Source organism: Polistes dominula, unplaced genomic scaffold (genome assembly GCF_049000335.1).
Source record: "Polistes dominula isolate Pdom_NZ unplaced genomic scaffold, Pdom_raw_medaka contig_31, whole genome shotgun sequence".
In the NCBI taxonomy this organism is placed as follows: domain Eukaryota; kingdom Metazoa; phylum Arthropoda; class Insecta; order Hymenoptera; family Vespidae; genus Polistes; species Polistes dominula.
The window spans coordinates 7,427,976-7,443,943 of NW_028300925.1; the positions used below are offsets into that span (position 1 = coordinate 7,427,976).

At 27.5% G+C, this 15,968-nt stretch overlaps 5 protein-coding genes across 5 annotated transcripts; 2 read left to right on the forward strand and 3 right to left on the reverse strand.

The window, feature by feature from the left end:
• Positions 1-63: 63 nt before the first annotated feature.
• Positions 64-1,199, reverse strand: agt (O-6-alkylguanine-DNA alkyltransferase). Its single transcript, XM_015335011.2, has one exon. It carries the CDS (start codon positions 913-915, stop codon positions 352-354), a length of 564 nt encoding a protein of 187 aa, XP_015190497.1. The 5' UTR covers positions 916-1,199; the 3' UTR covers positions 64-351.
• A 136-nt stretch (positions 1,200-1,335) lies between these two features.
• Positions 1,336-3,562, forward strand: LOC107072377 (uncharacterized). Its single transcript, XM_089171140.1, has 2 exons — positions 1,336-1,727; positions 2,017-3,562. The coding sequence occupies exons 1-2, from the start codon at positions 1,623-1,625 to the stop codon at positions 3,385-3,387; spliced, it is 1,476 nt and encodes a 491-aa protein (XP_089027266.1). The 5' UTR covers positions 1,336-1,622; the 3' UTR covers positions 3,388-3,562.
• Positions 3,563-3,880: 318 nt separating this feature from the next.
• Positions 3,881-8,180, forward strand: Pgm2a (phosphoglucomutase 2). The gene is made up of 9 exons (XM_015334832.2): positions 3,881-4,351; positions 4,435-4,691; positions 4,781-5,243; positions 5,323-5,510; positions 5,585-5,762; positions 5,870-6,093; positions 6,187-6,292; positions 7,378-7,604; positions 7,677-8,180. The coding sequence occupies exons 1-9, from the start codon at positions 4,274-4,276 to the stop codon at positions 7,777-7,779; spliced, it is 1,824 nt and encodes a 607-aa protein (XP_015190318.2). The 5' UTR covers positions 3,881-4,273; the 3' UTR covers positions 7,780-8,180.
• A 478-nt stretch (positions 8,181-8,658) lies between these two features.
• On the reverse strand, positions 8,659-10,667 carry eEF1beta (elongation factor 1-beta). The gene is made up of 3 exons (XM_015334840.2): positions 10,412-10,667; positions 8,975-9,402; positions 8,659-8,869 (listed from the first exon to the last, which is right to left on the reverse strand). Exons 1-3 carry the CDS (start codon positions 10,489-10,491, stop codon positions 8,715-8,717), a joined length of 663 nt encoding a protein of 220 aa, XP_015190326.1. The 5' UTR covers positions 10,492-10,667; the 3' UTR covers positions 8,659-8,714.
• A 471-nt stretch (positions 10,668-11,138) lies between these two features.
• LOC107072385 (protein SPT2 homolog) lies at positions 11,139-15,855 on the reverse strand. Its single transcript, XM_015332264.2, is given in 7 exon segments — positions 11,139-12,962; positions 13,056-13,541; positions 13,544-13,988; positions 14,081-14,238; positions 14,994-15,123; positions 15,250-15,396; positions 15,492-15,855. Coding segments are annotated over 7 exon segments (1,725 nt in total). The 5' UTR covers positions 15,546-15,855; the 3' UTR covers positions 11,139-12,657.
• Positions 15,856-15,968: the final 113 nt, after the last annotated feature.

The following is a 15,968-nucleotide window of genomic DNA, read 5'->3' on the forward strand; positions in this document are numbered from 1 at the left end:
AAATTCATTATAAGTATATTAAAAAGTTTACTTTTAAGTTTAATAGTAAATGTACATAAAGTGTGTAAAAATTATATATACTTTATTTATTAGCACGTAATAATATAATATAATATAAGGCAAAAATGCATACAAATATAAGCTGTTTGTTTTTGTAATCGCATAGTGTACATAGCAATAAAAATTTTTTTACTAATACAATAAAAACAGAAGAAATTATTACAACTAAATTATTATTGTAACCAGAATTTTAAATTTTCATTAAAATAAGTAATTTAAAAAGAAGATATATAAAAAACTAAATAAATAAGTAGAGGTAGTTTAAATTCATCAGGTTGATCGATAAAAATATTAAAGCAGTTTACTTTCGTATGACAAAATACTTTGCTTGTATTTCAATCCACAACTATATTTATTGCTACCATTTTTTCCCATAACACGATGACATGGTATTAAATATACCACTCGATTTTTTCCAATAGCATTTGCAACCGCTCTTACAGCTTTAGGATTGTTTATCATGTGTGCGACTTCTTCATAAGATGCCGTTTTACCTATTGGTATAGAAACCAAAGCTTTCCAAACTTCTATTTGAAAGGCTGTTCCTTTTAAAAGTACCAAAATCGATTTAGTATCCTTCTCATCGCATTTTAAAGTAAATATATCTTTCATAATATTGCTTATCATTTCAGTAGAATCTTGTACTATTTGCGACAAAGGCCATTCATTTTCTAAATCTTTCACTGCATCTGCGTCATCTTTAACGACAAATGTAAAATGCAGTATAGCTTTATCGGTATCGGTTAAACCTATGATACATCTTCCAAAAGGTGCATCATAAAAATCATAATAAATGATGAACTTTTCATGATTTACTTTGTATGTCTCAGAAGACATTGTTTGAAAGGTAATCATGATTAAATAATTTTTATATAACTTTTCAAATTAGTATTTCAACTATTTTATAAGCACAAATTAGATTTTTTAGGTTATTTCAAACACAATGGGATAACTCTTGATTAAATTATCAATATATTTTTAAAATGATAATATATATTTATATACCTTTTCTTATTTATACCAAATGCTTACTACAAAAATAATATAATAACGAAATTCAACGTATTTTCTTCTGTCTTTCTTTCTGTTAGCCGGTATAAATATGTTTATACTTATCCATATACATTAGACACACTTATACACACTTAGCAATAATATCAACCTAACATCAGTACTAACCTACCCTTAGATACTAACCTAACGTGTATACTCGGTAGTACGTAAGGCTAGGGATCCTGTAGGAGGGATGCGCAATTCATATTCAGCTCATGTACCATTGGCTGAAAATTTTGGGGGACCGCTTGAATTTATAATAATTTTTTCGTGTAACCTATTCTATTTTAATATAAATTTTTAATTATCATTAAATATAGTTCATTTTTTTCTGTATTTGATGCAATTCATTATTTCATAATTATTTCAATGTTTGAATCATTCGCGCGCAAAATCGAGTTCCGGTCCCCCAGCAATGTACATGGCGCATCCCTCCTATAGGATCCCTACGTAAGGCTGTAACCACGTGTTTTATCGGATTTGTTTATTTTTTTTATTGATATTAAAAGATGCCGAATTATTGTCCATTGTGTGAAAGAAAAGGAATTAAAAGCAAAATAAAACTTTTCCAAATTAACTTGGAAGAGATTGTATTAGCCTGCGAAGTAGAAGAAGTATGTTGTTTTCTACTAATGTTAAAATATATATAACCTTAAACTTGAATGTATTAGGTTGAGTAAAACGTTTGTTCATATTTCTTCACAAAAATATATAAAGTTTTGTTATTTTAATATTAAATTTTCATTATCAATGATATATGTGCCGCCTTATAATTTAAAATAACGAACCAACGTTGATGTAAATAAATTTATTTTCTCAACTTAATACAAAACGTTTAAGGTTATATAATGTATACATATATGAAAGATTTTATAGTATTTTAAAAATTTATTATATTTTCAGTGTACGTGGCCATTTGGTTACGAAGACTTTAAATTCTTTCCTCGAAAAGTTGGAGAAGTGTTTTCATACTATTGGAATAATTACGATATAAAAACGGAGAATAATTTGGTTCCAGCACCTCTAGAATTATCCTTATATTCTCCACCGGAAACTCCTGTTATCGATACTTTAAAGGATTTAACAGAAATACTCTCCCCTCAGAGTACAACTTCTACCGGTACTATAAACAATAATATCTATTCTACTACACCAGTTCCTTATGGCTTAGATCATGATGATTGCTGTTTAAAGTACGATAAATTGAAAAACATTGATAATAAATCTGAAAATTGTAATATACATAAACAAAGTCCTGAGATAGACGAAACTATTCATGAAGATGATCAAAAACAATCCTGTTATAAAAATACAGTCGATGTAATTGACGAAGAAGCAAAAATTTCTAATGTAATAGATAATGCATTTAATTCAGATATTATTTGCGAATCTAATATAGAAAATATTAATAATATTAACACTAATACAGTGGAAACTAAATCAAGTAATTGTAAAAATGCAGAAACATTTTTAATAGAAGATAAAAAGGAAGACAACTATAATATAAATAGTCATACTAATATTGAGTCTTCTAATTCTGTATTAGACTCAGAAACTCAGATAAATACATTTACTGAGAAGAATACTACACCTTCTAAATTGCAAGTAACTAATGTAGAAGTAAATGGATTACCTGTAACTATCTCATACAAAGTACCTACATTACCGTTTAATTCTAACACAGTACTTAATACCAATGCAAATTCTATTACACTACAAAAAGACACCACCTCTCAATCAATAAGCATAAGTTCTCCTGTAACTTTAATTAATAAGACTTCTAAATCGCTTGATAAAAATAAAAAAGTTATACTTCAAAGTAAAAAACATACAAAATTTAGTTTTAGCATTCTTAAAAAGAAACCAAATAATGTCAATAATGTTAAATGTGCAACTAAAAATATTGTTAACAATCAAGATATTGTTGCCGATCGAATTCAAAAACAAAATTCACCAGTTAAAACTTTAAAATCTTCTGTAGACGTCGACAATAATATGGAAACAAAACTTGCTCAAAATAATGTTGACTTGAACATCGATGAGAATAAGAAAACAGAAATTATCAAAAATAATATTGACGAGAGTGTTCATGAAAATATGAAAGCAGAATTTGCCAAAAATGATGACAAGAACGTTAATAATTTGGATATAGAAGATGACTTGAATATAGATGGTATATTAAACGAATTTCTAGAAGGTAAAAATACTAAAAAAGAAAATGAAAATAATGAAATAAATTATGATGAAGATTGGATTCAATCTTTGCTTATTTAGTTTTTACTTTTATGGATTATTAGAATTAGTATATAAAGTTGTGATACTTCTTAATATAAAAAAAAAGTTATGTAAAATAAATATTTTTTAGCTGATAAATATACAAAGACAAATAAATTAAGTTTTGGTTAGACGACATAATTTATTCTTTAGAAGATGTTAAAATAACTATACAGTATTATTATGTTTATAAATAAATAAATAAAACAAAAGAAAAGCTGTGAAATAAATATTTTTGAAATTATTTCTAAATTCTTTAATTTATTTATCAAAATAATAAGTAACTTTAAAGAAAACAGAAAATATTATTTATACACTAAAATATTTTATTATGTTATATTAAAATATAAATATATATATACTATATATTTTAATAGTATTATTTATATAAAGATCTTAGATTTGATTAGGGCGGTATATTTATGTATTGAACAGGTGTCATCTTTTTTGAGGTTAATGAGAGTACGATCGTAAAAAAAAAAACAAATAATACGTATACAAATGGTTTGAAGTTTAGCGGGCATAAAATAAATGTTTCGATAAGATTGATGGAGGTTGCTTAGAAGATAATATTATTGAGATAAACGATTTATCAATCGTAGTGTGATATTGCGTGTAATAAAAACCAGTACGAAATAACAATTTAATGCTCTAACTATATTCTTAATCATATACTTATAAAAATATATACAAAGATATTGATCCTTAGTGATAGTATAAATATTAACATTAAATAATTCATTAATTAATAGATGTTTATTCGTGATAAATAAATATTTGCTTCGATAGTAGATAAAATATATTTTTTTGTTCTTACCCAACATATCATCGACAAACAAAAAGACTTATAGAATTATTTCTTCAATCAACGAAACAAATATTAATCATGTCTGTTAAAAATTTGATTAATACCGGCAATGCTACATTGGATGAAAAAATCAACGAATGGTTACAATGGAATCAGGTTTTTTATTTAATAAATTTAATATTTATATAATTTCACTCGTTACAATTATTTATAATAATTCATTTTTATGATATATTTAGAATCCAGTAGCTGAAAAAGAAGTTGAGAGTATTATTAAAAATGTCGACATCCAAGTATTGTCTAATCTTTTTCTTAAAAGATTAGAATTTGGTACTGCTGGTCTTCGAGGTCGAATGGGTCCAGGATATAGTCAAATGAATGATTTAGTTATTATACAAACGGGTCAAGGATTAACTAAATATTTACTCGACACTATGCCTAATTTATTACAACAAGGTGTTATAATAGGATATGATGGTCGACATAATAGTAAAAGGTTTATAAATAATGTAATATATAAATATGTATTTAAACATTTCAAATATTACACGTTGTTTAACAAAATAATCATTTATATTATTTTAGATTCGCAGAATTGACAACTGCAATTTTTATAGCTAATAATATTAAAGTTTATTTATTTTCTCAAATTTGTCCAACACCATTTATACCTTATGGAGTATTACAATATAAATGTGCAGCTGGAATAATGATAACTGCGTCTCATAATCCAAAGGATGATAATGGTTATAAAGTTTATTGGGATAATGGTGCGCAAATTGTATCACCTCATGACAAAGAAATTCAGAAATATATTTTGAAGAATTTGGAACCATCCAAATCGTCGTGGGATGTATCTAAAATATATGAATGTCATTTATACAAAGATCCGTTGAATGATATTATGCAATCTTATTTTGAAAAAATGAAAGAAAGTGTTCTATATCCTGAAGTTAATAAGAATACTATTTTAAAATTTACTTATACTGCTATGCACGGTGTTGGACACAATTACATGACCGCAGCATTTAATACTGTAAAACTTAAGGTATTTATAACTACTTAAAACTATAAAGAGAAAAGATGAAAAATAAATTATTATAATTATCTTCTTTATTATATCATAGCCATTTATAGCCGTTGAAGAACAAAAATTACCAGATCCAGAATTTCCAACAGTTAAATTTCCAAATCCAGAAGAAGGAAAGAGTGCTCTTGATTTAAGTATTAAAACTGCAAATCAATATGCGTCTTCTATTATTCTTGCCAATGATCCTGATGCTGATCGTCTTGCTTGTGCAACAAAAACAAAAAGGTAAAGAAATAATTTAGAAATTAATTTTTGTTAGTCTTTGAACAATGGAAAAATATCTTCTTCTTTTATTACAGCGGAGAGTGGCATATATTTACTGGCAATGAGTTGGGTGCATTATTGGCTTGGTGGATGTTACATATACACAAAGTACAATATCCGGATGCCAACATTGCTAACGTTTATATGCTTTCGTCCACAGTTTCAAGCAAAATCTTAGCTTCAATGGCTAAAAAAGAAGGTTTCAACTTCGAGGTTTGTATTTCACAAAAAAAGAACAAAAAATAATTTATATTTAAATTATAATTTAAAAAATAATATTACAATAGTTTAATAAATTATTTTGTTCTTAATATTTGAAGGAAACTTTAACAGGATTTAAATGGATGGGTAATAGAACCATAGAATTGATAAAAAATGGTAAAGATGTTTTATTTGCATTCGAAGAAGCTATTGGTTTTATGTGTGGTTCTGTTGTACCGGATAAAGATGGTATTAGTGCTGGTGCATACGTAGCTCAAATGGCAACTTATTTAGAAACCATAGGCCTTTCTCTCTATGATAAATTGGAAGAAATATATAACACGTACGATATATATATTCTTTCAATCACAAATAATTGTTTCGAAATATAAAAAGAAATATAAAACACAAAAACTAATTACATTTATTTAAACAGATATGGACGGCATATCTCAGAAAATTCTTATTGGATTTGCCATGATTCAGATACAATTAAAGCAATATTTGAACGTTTGAGAAATTATAATGGAAATAAAAATATGGTAAGTATATCTTAATTATACACTGTGAGGACAAAAAAATTCTTATTTTAATTTCATATTCATTATTAAGCATATTTTATTTAAATCGTATTATACTTTATATAGTTACTTTCCTATTTGCTTAGTCATTCATTCAGCACACATATATGTAGGAAGGTTTATAGTAGAATGTAGTTAACATTATATGGCCACAAGGTCATCAAGCTATGCACACAGAAATGCATGTTGTAGTAGAAAATGACTAATATTCTCACACTAGTTTAACAATTACTTAGGCTTGTGTATGTGCTCAGTAATTATAGTTCCACCAATTTGGTTTGTGTAGTGAAACAATTGTGATTCTTAATATGTTATGAAGGCGTTATTGTTAAAATATTATTGCACACCTAAATCTTTTATGTAGATTTGGAAAATTTCAGAAAAAAAATATACATATATATATGTATATATAATACTAGAAAAAATTTGAAAGGATTATCATAACGATGTTTATTTATATAGTATAGTTTTTTATTTCTTACGTAGACAAAATCTTATGTAATTGTTTAAAAAGAAATAATTACACGCACAGATGTTTTATCTTGTTAAAGTGTATTATTTTATACACTATATTTCTTTTTATAATTATTTTTTACTCTTACATTAGTGTTATTATAAATAATGAACTTTATTTATTATATAATGAATTAACATTTACTTTGTGTATATTACATATTTTTGCATAATTTAGTTAACACATACTAAAACAATATCTTATTTTCGTAAGTACATTAGTATAAAGCGTAATAGAAATGTCACAAAAAGTTATGTGGGTAGACAAATTGGTGGAAATATTTCTTATATTGTTGACACTTTTGCCTTTCTTCTTTTTTGCTATGCTTACTGCACCACTTTTACAATCTCTTTATTGTCTCACACCATTTTTGAAGGAATTATAGGTATAAAAGCAAATCATATGTGAGTAAAATAAAATTATCTTGTGAAATCATTTATACATAAAAAAAGAGTATTCATATATAATTGAATTTATATTTGCATCTTTATTTATTCAATTTTTGCATACAAATGTTTCTGTATATTTTCAGTATCCAACGAATATTCTCGATGGAAAATACTTAATAGTCGGTGTTCGTGATTTAACTACGGGTTATGATAATACTAAACCGGGAAATAAAGCTATTTTACCTACCTCCAAATCCAGTCAAATGATTACATTTACATTCGACAATGGTTTAGTTACTACCTTAAGAACTAGCGGTACAGAGCCAAAAATTAAATATTACTGCGAATTATGTGCATCTCGGGAAGAACAGTAAGTATTTTTTATCAATTACAATAACTTCAAAAATTACTTTATTTAAATGTAAACGTTTTTTTCTTTTAGAGATGTAAACAAATTGAAATACATACTTAACGAGATGGTTTCTGCTATCGTAGCAGAGTTCCTTCAACCTGAATTTAATGCTCTTATACCACGTGGTACGTAGATCAAAGTAAAAATTATCATGACAATATAAATTACATGATAATAATAAGAAAAACAAAATGAAAACAACGTTTTGGATACCTAAAAAGAAATTAGACTACAATTTATCATTATTATTTTATAAGCATGAAGTTCTTGCAAAGGTAAAAATATAGTTTTTAAAAATTTTGTTAAGTAATTTTAAAGTACAAGTGTAATATTATAATTCATTGATAATCTTTTTAATTTAAAATAAGGCTTTTATAAAAAAAAATTCTTCTAAAGAAATAATGTATCTATAAACTCTTACAAATTTTATAATTTTTTTTACAAAATATGAGAATAGTATAAACTTAATTATAGAATGGAGCTGTATTTCTGACCAAAGTTCAATAATAAATGTAATAAAAGTTGTACCTTTAAGGGCGAATTGTTATTATCTGTATCAAGACTTCTTAAAACCCTCAAGTGAGTTTATGAAAATGAAAGAGAAGAAAATTTTTATTTAGATAAAGGGAGTCGTTTTGACAGATTGGAGAGATGGGTATAAAATGATTATAGGAAGACCTACACATTGTACGAATTTAGCAGCTGTGTGAATGCCATCCTTAATTACAACTTTCTATGCAAGGTATATTTGCTCCATTGATTGAAAGAGATATGTCTTCATTAAGTAAAGTTGAACATAAAAATACTAGTCCTGTTGGCACATTCATGGTGATATTATAAAAACATGGACTAGAAAGAATTATATGCTTAATAAGTAGAACACCTTTATTTCTTCCGAATACGAAGATGATACCTGAAACACTCTGATGTAACTTTTAGTCCTATAATTTGTTGCGACTTTATATACAAATACTTCACCACACTAGATAGGGTATATTAAATAACGAATATATGCACATATATACAAACAATATTTATTAACTCATTATTAAAATTACTGAGAAGCTTTTAAATTTTATTGAAGGATGCAATATCCACAGATTGCACTAACTCCTTAAAGTCCTGAATTTGTTCCACCAGTAAATCAACGGAAACTTTTTCATCCTCTATTACACACATTATTTGCAACTTATCTATTCCATACCCAACTGCTACAAGTTTAGCTAAAAATATATAAGAAATTATATAATTTATACACATACACTTTGTACATACATGTGGATAAAAATATGATTTTTATTGTTAAGAAAAAAAAGTGAAGAACTTACAAGCACCCCAAACAAGACCATCCATCTTGATCGACCTAACAGCTTCTTCCATTTTTGCCATATCCGTTTCGTCTCCCCACGGTTTCACGTCAAGAACAATACTAGATTTAGCAATGACAGCAGGTTTCTTAGATTTCTTTTCGGCATAAGCCTTTAATCTTTCTTCCCTGATCTTAGCTGCTTCTGTACTCTCCTCTTCATCTGATGCAAACAAGTCAATGTCGTCATCTGCAGCATCAGCTGAAGGAGTAGTAGCTTGTGAAGATTGACTATTGGCTAATACAGCAGGAGCCTTTTTTTCTCCTGGTAGTGTTGTAAAGTCATACGACTTCATATGGATGTACCATCTTAGTACATGGGGATTGGAAGAATTGGGTTCTTTTCCCAAAGCCTCGATGACAGCAACATCGGCTTGAGATGGTTGCCATCTAAAATTTAGATCAAATAAATCAATTCCACTCAATCATTTTTTGCAAAAATAGTTATTTAATATTATCAATGAATTTGACGGCAAGAGGGGTCAGGCAGGGGTGCCCAATGAGTCCGATGCTCTTCAACCTACTGATAGCGGATTTAGAGGAGGAATTGATGAAAGGAAGATGGGGTGGGGTAAGGGTGAGAGGGAAGAGAATTGGTTCGTTAGCATATGCAGATGATGTGGTTTTGTTGGCGGAAAAAGAAGAGGAAATAGAGAGTATGCTGAGGAGAATGGAGGAATATTGTGATAGGAAGAAATTGGAGGTCAATGTGGAGAAGACGAAGATAGTGAGATTTAGGAGAGGAGGAGGAAGAAATAGAGGGAGGAAGAAGTGGAGGTTTGGAACGGGTGGAGGGGGAAGGGAGGAAGGGAGAAGTGAGGGAGAGGGTAGTGTTAAGATAGGTTAAGGATATAATTGTAAAAGGAGTGTAACCCTTCGGGGAAACAGTAAATAAATCTATTTATCTATCTATCTATTATCAATGAATTTTGCTTAGGTATGCGCATTTTTATTTTGAGAAATACAATGAATCTAAAAATAGGCCTAAATGATCATTTCAACGAAGGATTCTTAAAAAGTATGATATAATAATAAAAATGTATGTTAGAACATTTACATATACTGGCACATATGTGCTGGATACATGTACATCTGGAATCAAGATAATTATGTTAACTAGTCAAAAATTGACCTCTTAGTGTCATAATCATATAACTCTCCCAATAAGGCCTATTTCCCAGTCAATAACGATAAAGGAAATAATTAAATAATTACGTTCGATCATTAATAAAATTAATTTCAAGAACGATTCTATCGTAAGTTGTTCATCGAAGGTTGTACTATGATAAGAGAAGAAAAGAAAGAAGGATAGGTGTCTTTACAATGCCGACAAGAGTAAAAGCACGTGTACCGGGAACACGGGATTAAATTTTCTTACTATGGATGAACTACAACTTACCCTTCGATGTAACTACGATCGGCAAGATAAGCATTTAAATCCTTAACGCCCTTTTCAGTCTTCAAGTCACCGATAGCCATGACGGAAGAGTATTTTATGTATAAATATTTCCACGGATTCAATCCTACCAAAATCCCCTTTCTCTACTTGCCGGAAGAGAGAGCTGCATGCAGCCATCAAATCTTGCACTCCTATACGGGATTAAAGATGTGACGTTGTTCCGGTTTATATTAAACCCGCGATAACCAAATATTCTTCAACTTACACACAACCATTTACATTGAGATTATTTTAACGATAGACTCTTCCAATCGTGTATACGCATGTCAATGAACGAATCACTTCTTACTCTTCTCATTGGATGATTTTATCAATGTAAAATTAATCATTCAATGTCCACGTGACTTATTTCTAACTCACCTAAATACGTAGTAATTTGTAGCAGAGATTATCAAGCTGTAACATTTTTACGACTAGAATAAATATTTCCATAAATTTATAGAAATACTCTACGCATAATATTGCCAAATTAATTATTCAATTCATTTTTGTTAATTGCACGTTCGGAAATGTTTAGTTTTTCTCAAATTTCTGCGCCTCCCAAATTTAGTCGCACGATCTTATATGAAGTTACGAACCACACTTTAAGAAGCTCAGTTTTATAGTATATTTATTCATTTTATCAATAATTATTATTATTATTAAGAAATGAGATAATAACTTAGCATTTAATACAATTTGATTTTTTATTTAGATAAGGAATAGGTATTTATGATATTTGAAATATTTACAGCATATATATATTTAAATATTTAACACTTAAATATTTAAGAAATATAAATATTGGCAGTTTTGATAAATTATTTATTTATACATTACGCATTTCGTATAGTTTAGGTATAAAAATTGAATAATAAACAAAAGAAACGATTAGACAGTTTTTAACACGTTGACTCCTACAGAAGTATAACTTGTCTTGCTATAAAGAAAGTACAATCAATGAATTTTTGATTGTTAAGACAAAATATAAAATACTATGGTAGATCTAATTATGGACAACTCTTATTAGCTTAGGCAGTTAACGTGTTAATTAACAAATGGTATCACATCCAAAGTTTTCATACATTCAATTTCTATTCATTCAGATCGCCTTCAATATATTGCAACAATTTTTTGAACGATTTTATAACTAATAATAAATCGACATTACTGAAGCACATTATGAATATAATACATTATAGTATTTGATGCAATATTATATCAAGAATAAAATAAAGCAATATCATTATTTTTAAATTTATTAACTAGAATTTATACAACTGTTGAGAAAATAAAAGTATACCTTGCATTTATACTTAATACAAAAAAAGAATATATATATATATATATATATATATATATATATATACATATATACGTATAAGTGCAAGAAAGAATAAATGCAATACAAAAATATATTTATAATATTTTTAAGATCAATGAAATTTAAAATAATTAAAGTATATATGTGAAATTAAAATAGTTTAATACTTTAATTTTATCAAAAGTTGTAATAAATGAAATAACTTATCTTTATTAATATTAGATTGCTTGGAAAGTTCGTTCCAATTTTTAAAGAAAATTTAAGAGAGAACAACTCGTATATTAATTTATATATAAAATATATAGTACAAATATACTTTGAATTATATTTAAAAATATATGTAACGAATACATACTTATAAATCGAATTTTACATTTTATAAAACGAATTTTCATTTGGGTAATCCAATATTTCAGAAAAGCTTTTCTTAAAATAATTATCCTATGAACAAACATTGCAATAGTGACAATTTAGCTTCCAAAAAAAACCTTTCTTATATAGAGTTAATAAAGTAACAATAGCAAAGTTATAATAGTGATAAATACGATTTTTTTTTTATAATACAAAAAGAAATAGTTCAGCTAATAAACCCTTTCGCTACGAAGAACGTATATATAAATGCGCGCTCAAATAATTGCAGCTTGCTTAAGAAAACTGTACAATAATAAAAATAAATGTAATGTTTTGTACCATTAAATACAATGTGTTTAAGAATACATTGTGTTATTTGTAAAAACTCTGTGCTTACTGTCAAAAACATGCTTTATGATTAACATATTCTATTCACAGAGTTTATATATAATACCTCATTAATTATTTAAGCATAGCACAGCGAAAGGGTTAAGTTTGTACTTATCTGACATTATTAGAAATATACAGCTTACTACTTTTTCATCTTCTTTTTCAAAAGAGCTTTTCGTTTCTTTTCTAACGCTTCCATACGAATATCTTCTAAATCTTCCTGCATACCTATTTTCGTAGATATATGTTCTTCTCTAAGTTGCTGCGCAAAATTACTTTCCATTGCTGCATCATCATCATCATCATCTACATATCTATATTTTCTTTTATCGTAACCAAATATTTCGCTGATATATTTACTATAATCTTCACTTTCTTCTTCTGGGCCATCATCGATAAAATCATCTAATTCAGAATCATATTCTTCATCATCGTCATATATGCGACCTAAACACAAAATAAATATTAGTCCATATTTTATAAGTCGATAATATTGAAAACAAAAATATTTATCATTTATAATATTTAGTATATACTTACGTTTGTTAGAAAATCCTGGTTTCTTAACAACTTTTCCACCTGCAATTTTGTTTTTAAGTGGTTTAACATCAGGTGGAGGAAATTGTTTCGGCTTTCCGTTTAACATATTCGCTTGTTTCGATTTATTATCTTTGGATAAAGCTTGTTTGTCTATACTTTTTGTCGAGGATAAAACTTTGTTAGAATTCTTGGCAGACAACTTGGATTCTTCTTGTTTCATTTTACTTTGCACTAATTGCATCTTTTCCTTTTCTATCGCTTTACGCATTTCTTCCAACTTACGTTTTTCTGCTTCTATTTTTTTACGTTCTTCTAATAACTCATCTTTCATAGAATTTTTCGTTACATTAGCAGTAGGTTTGCTAATAAGATTACTCTTTTCGCTTAAAATGTTATTAGATTTAGTTGGAATTCTTTTATTTTGCACCGTTGCACTAGAAGACAAATTTTTATTCTGTAGAGAAGAAGAATCTACAGAACTTTTTCGTTCGGTTTTGTACTTTTAGACGTAAGCGATTTATTTGATTTATTTACTTCAGACGTAGTAACGTTAGTTTTTTTCGTTACATCTATTCCTCTAGCTAATAGTTCTTTTCTTTCCCTCCATTCTTTTTCTTTCATATATTCCTTCTGTTGTTTCTTAGTCATTAATCTCTCTTCCTCAACTTTTGGTTTGACTTCGATCATCACTGGTTCGTGCTGTTTTTTTTCTGCAAGTTTCAAAAGTTCTCCAAAATCCATTGGAGGTGGTAAAGGCTTCTTTTTAACCTTCACTTTTTCTTCCTTTTCTTCTTTTTCCGGCTTTTCTTGTTCCTTAGTTTTCTTTTCAGGCACTTTGTCATTATGATCATCACCTGTCGATGCTCGCTTTCTTCTTCTATGACCAAGAGAATCATCAATTTCTTGTTGTTTTAAAGCTTGCTTTACTCTATCCTGTGATAGAAAATTTCAATTAATATTACATCTACGATATTATAAATCAAAATGATATAAAAAAGAATTAATCAAGTAAAAATATATCATACCTTAGTCAGTGCAATATCTTTAGCAGTTTTTTTTCCGCTGCTACTAAAAAGAGGTTTCTCAGAAGATAAACTATTATACTTATTCATTAACTGATTATAAAATGCAGATGCCTCCTGAGAAACGTATCCATAATCATCCTCGTCTGGTTGAGAAGGGCCTATAATTTAAAGTTATTGAATAATATTTGTATAAAATATAAATCCTAAAGGAATAAAACAACAATTTATGATATATAACAATAAAGTTCCAAATATTAATAGTACACATAGTATAAAAGTAAATAGAAAAATTTGTTGATAAAAAATATGAAACTAATATATACATAGATAAAAAAAATAATGATTTTAATAAGAGATGAGAAAAAGATAATGTTTTAAATGAACGCATAAATGCTAAATTGAGTCACCTATAATTATATAAACTCACAATGACACATTACTTATTATTTTCTATACTTTCTACATCTACAATGCATTTTAATTAAAAACATTTCATAGCTTGTTACAATGATCTAGAAATGAATTGAAATTAATTTTCAAAGCTCTGTGATTTATAATTCGTAAGCTAACCTTAATCAATCCATTTGCATCTTCTGTTGTATTAATCCATGAAACTGTTCCTTGCCCATTCTGGATGAGAAAACAAGGTATCATATCGCTTCTATTAATATAATCTGTGGTCGATTTATTAAACGAAGAAATTTTCCTTAATAATAAAAAAGAATCTATGTATATATTTATCATATCGTCGTAAGCTGATTTATGAATTATCTACTGTTTTATCTCTTATATAATATCGACTATTTGTTTTATTTGGAACTTTATTATTATTATTGATTATATTTAGGCGTTTTAATTATAATTTATCTTTACTCGTAATAATAGCAATTAATAAAACAAGATTAACACATACCTGCTATAGTAACAGCTGTATTCTCATTGTCTATTGCATCTGCTAAAACGGACTTATTTGCAGCTTTACATACTTTCAAATGTTTATTGATACGACTTTGAGCTTTGTGGTCCCGTAAGGCAAGTAAATTCTACAAAATGAAATATAATAATAATTAATGTTTTCCAATAATCAAATAAATATATATATATTTTTTTTATTATAATATGAATTTATTAGACTTAATATTTCTAGGTTATGTTAATAATCTACTTACATCTCTTTTTCTCTTTTCTTCTAGAAGCTTCCTTTTCTCCTCTTCTTCTTTTTTAGCTAAAAATTTTTTGATATTTTCCGATAATGTTTTAGATTGTTTACTTTGTTTCTTCAACGGCGTAAACTTGGTTTGATAACATGCAACAGTCTTTGAAGAAAAAAGTAGATAAAAATTGAATTATTAAGAAATTTATAATGAATTTCTAAATATGTAAATGTGTGTGTGGATGTTCCAATACTTACTTGTTTATTAACTCCGTTCTTTTCTGCAACGCTTAACAACGTATCAAAATCCATTTTTATCCTTTCTACGACGTATTTTCAAAAAGTATCTTTTAAATATATAAAATATAAGGCATTCTATTTTATAGACAAAATTACGGTGTCTAATAGAATAGACTGGGCAGAAGAATTTTCTTCTCAACCACTATCTTTACTATCTGTTTCTAAAACTCTCTACAAGATTTTATGGAAATATACTTTCCAATTCACGTTGAAAAACCAAAATGGTATTGCACTTTAGCACTGTAATTTTTTTTTTTAAGTATACAGATGGTACAGTGACCACTTCACTTTTTCTTAGAACACGTCCTTATTCACCGAGAACAGGAATCGAAATGCAGCGTTGTCGTCTAAGTCACCATAAACTATAAAGTCTAAACCTTAAGCTAATTCTAAATAAGGGCGTCTGTAACATAAGCCTGTTTATAATCAGCGTTG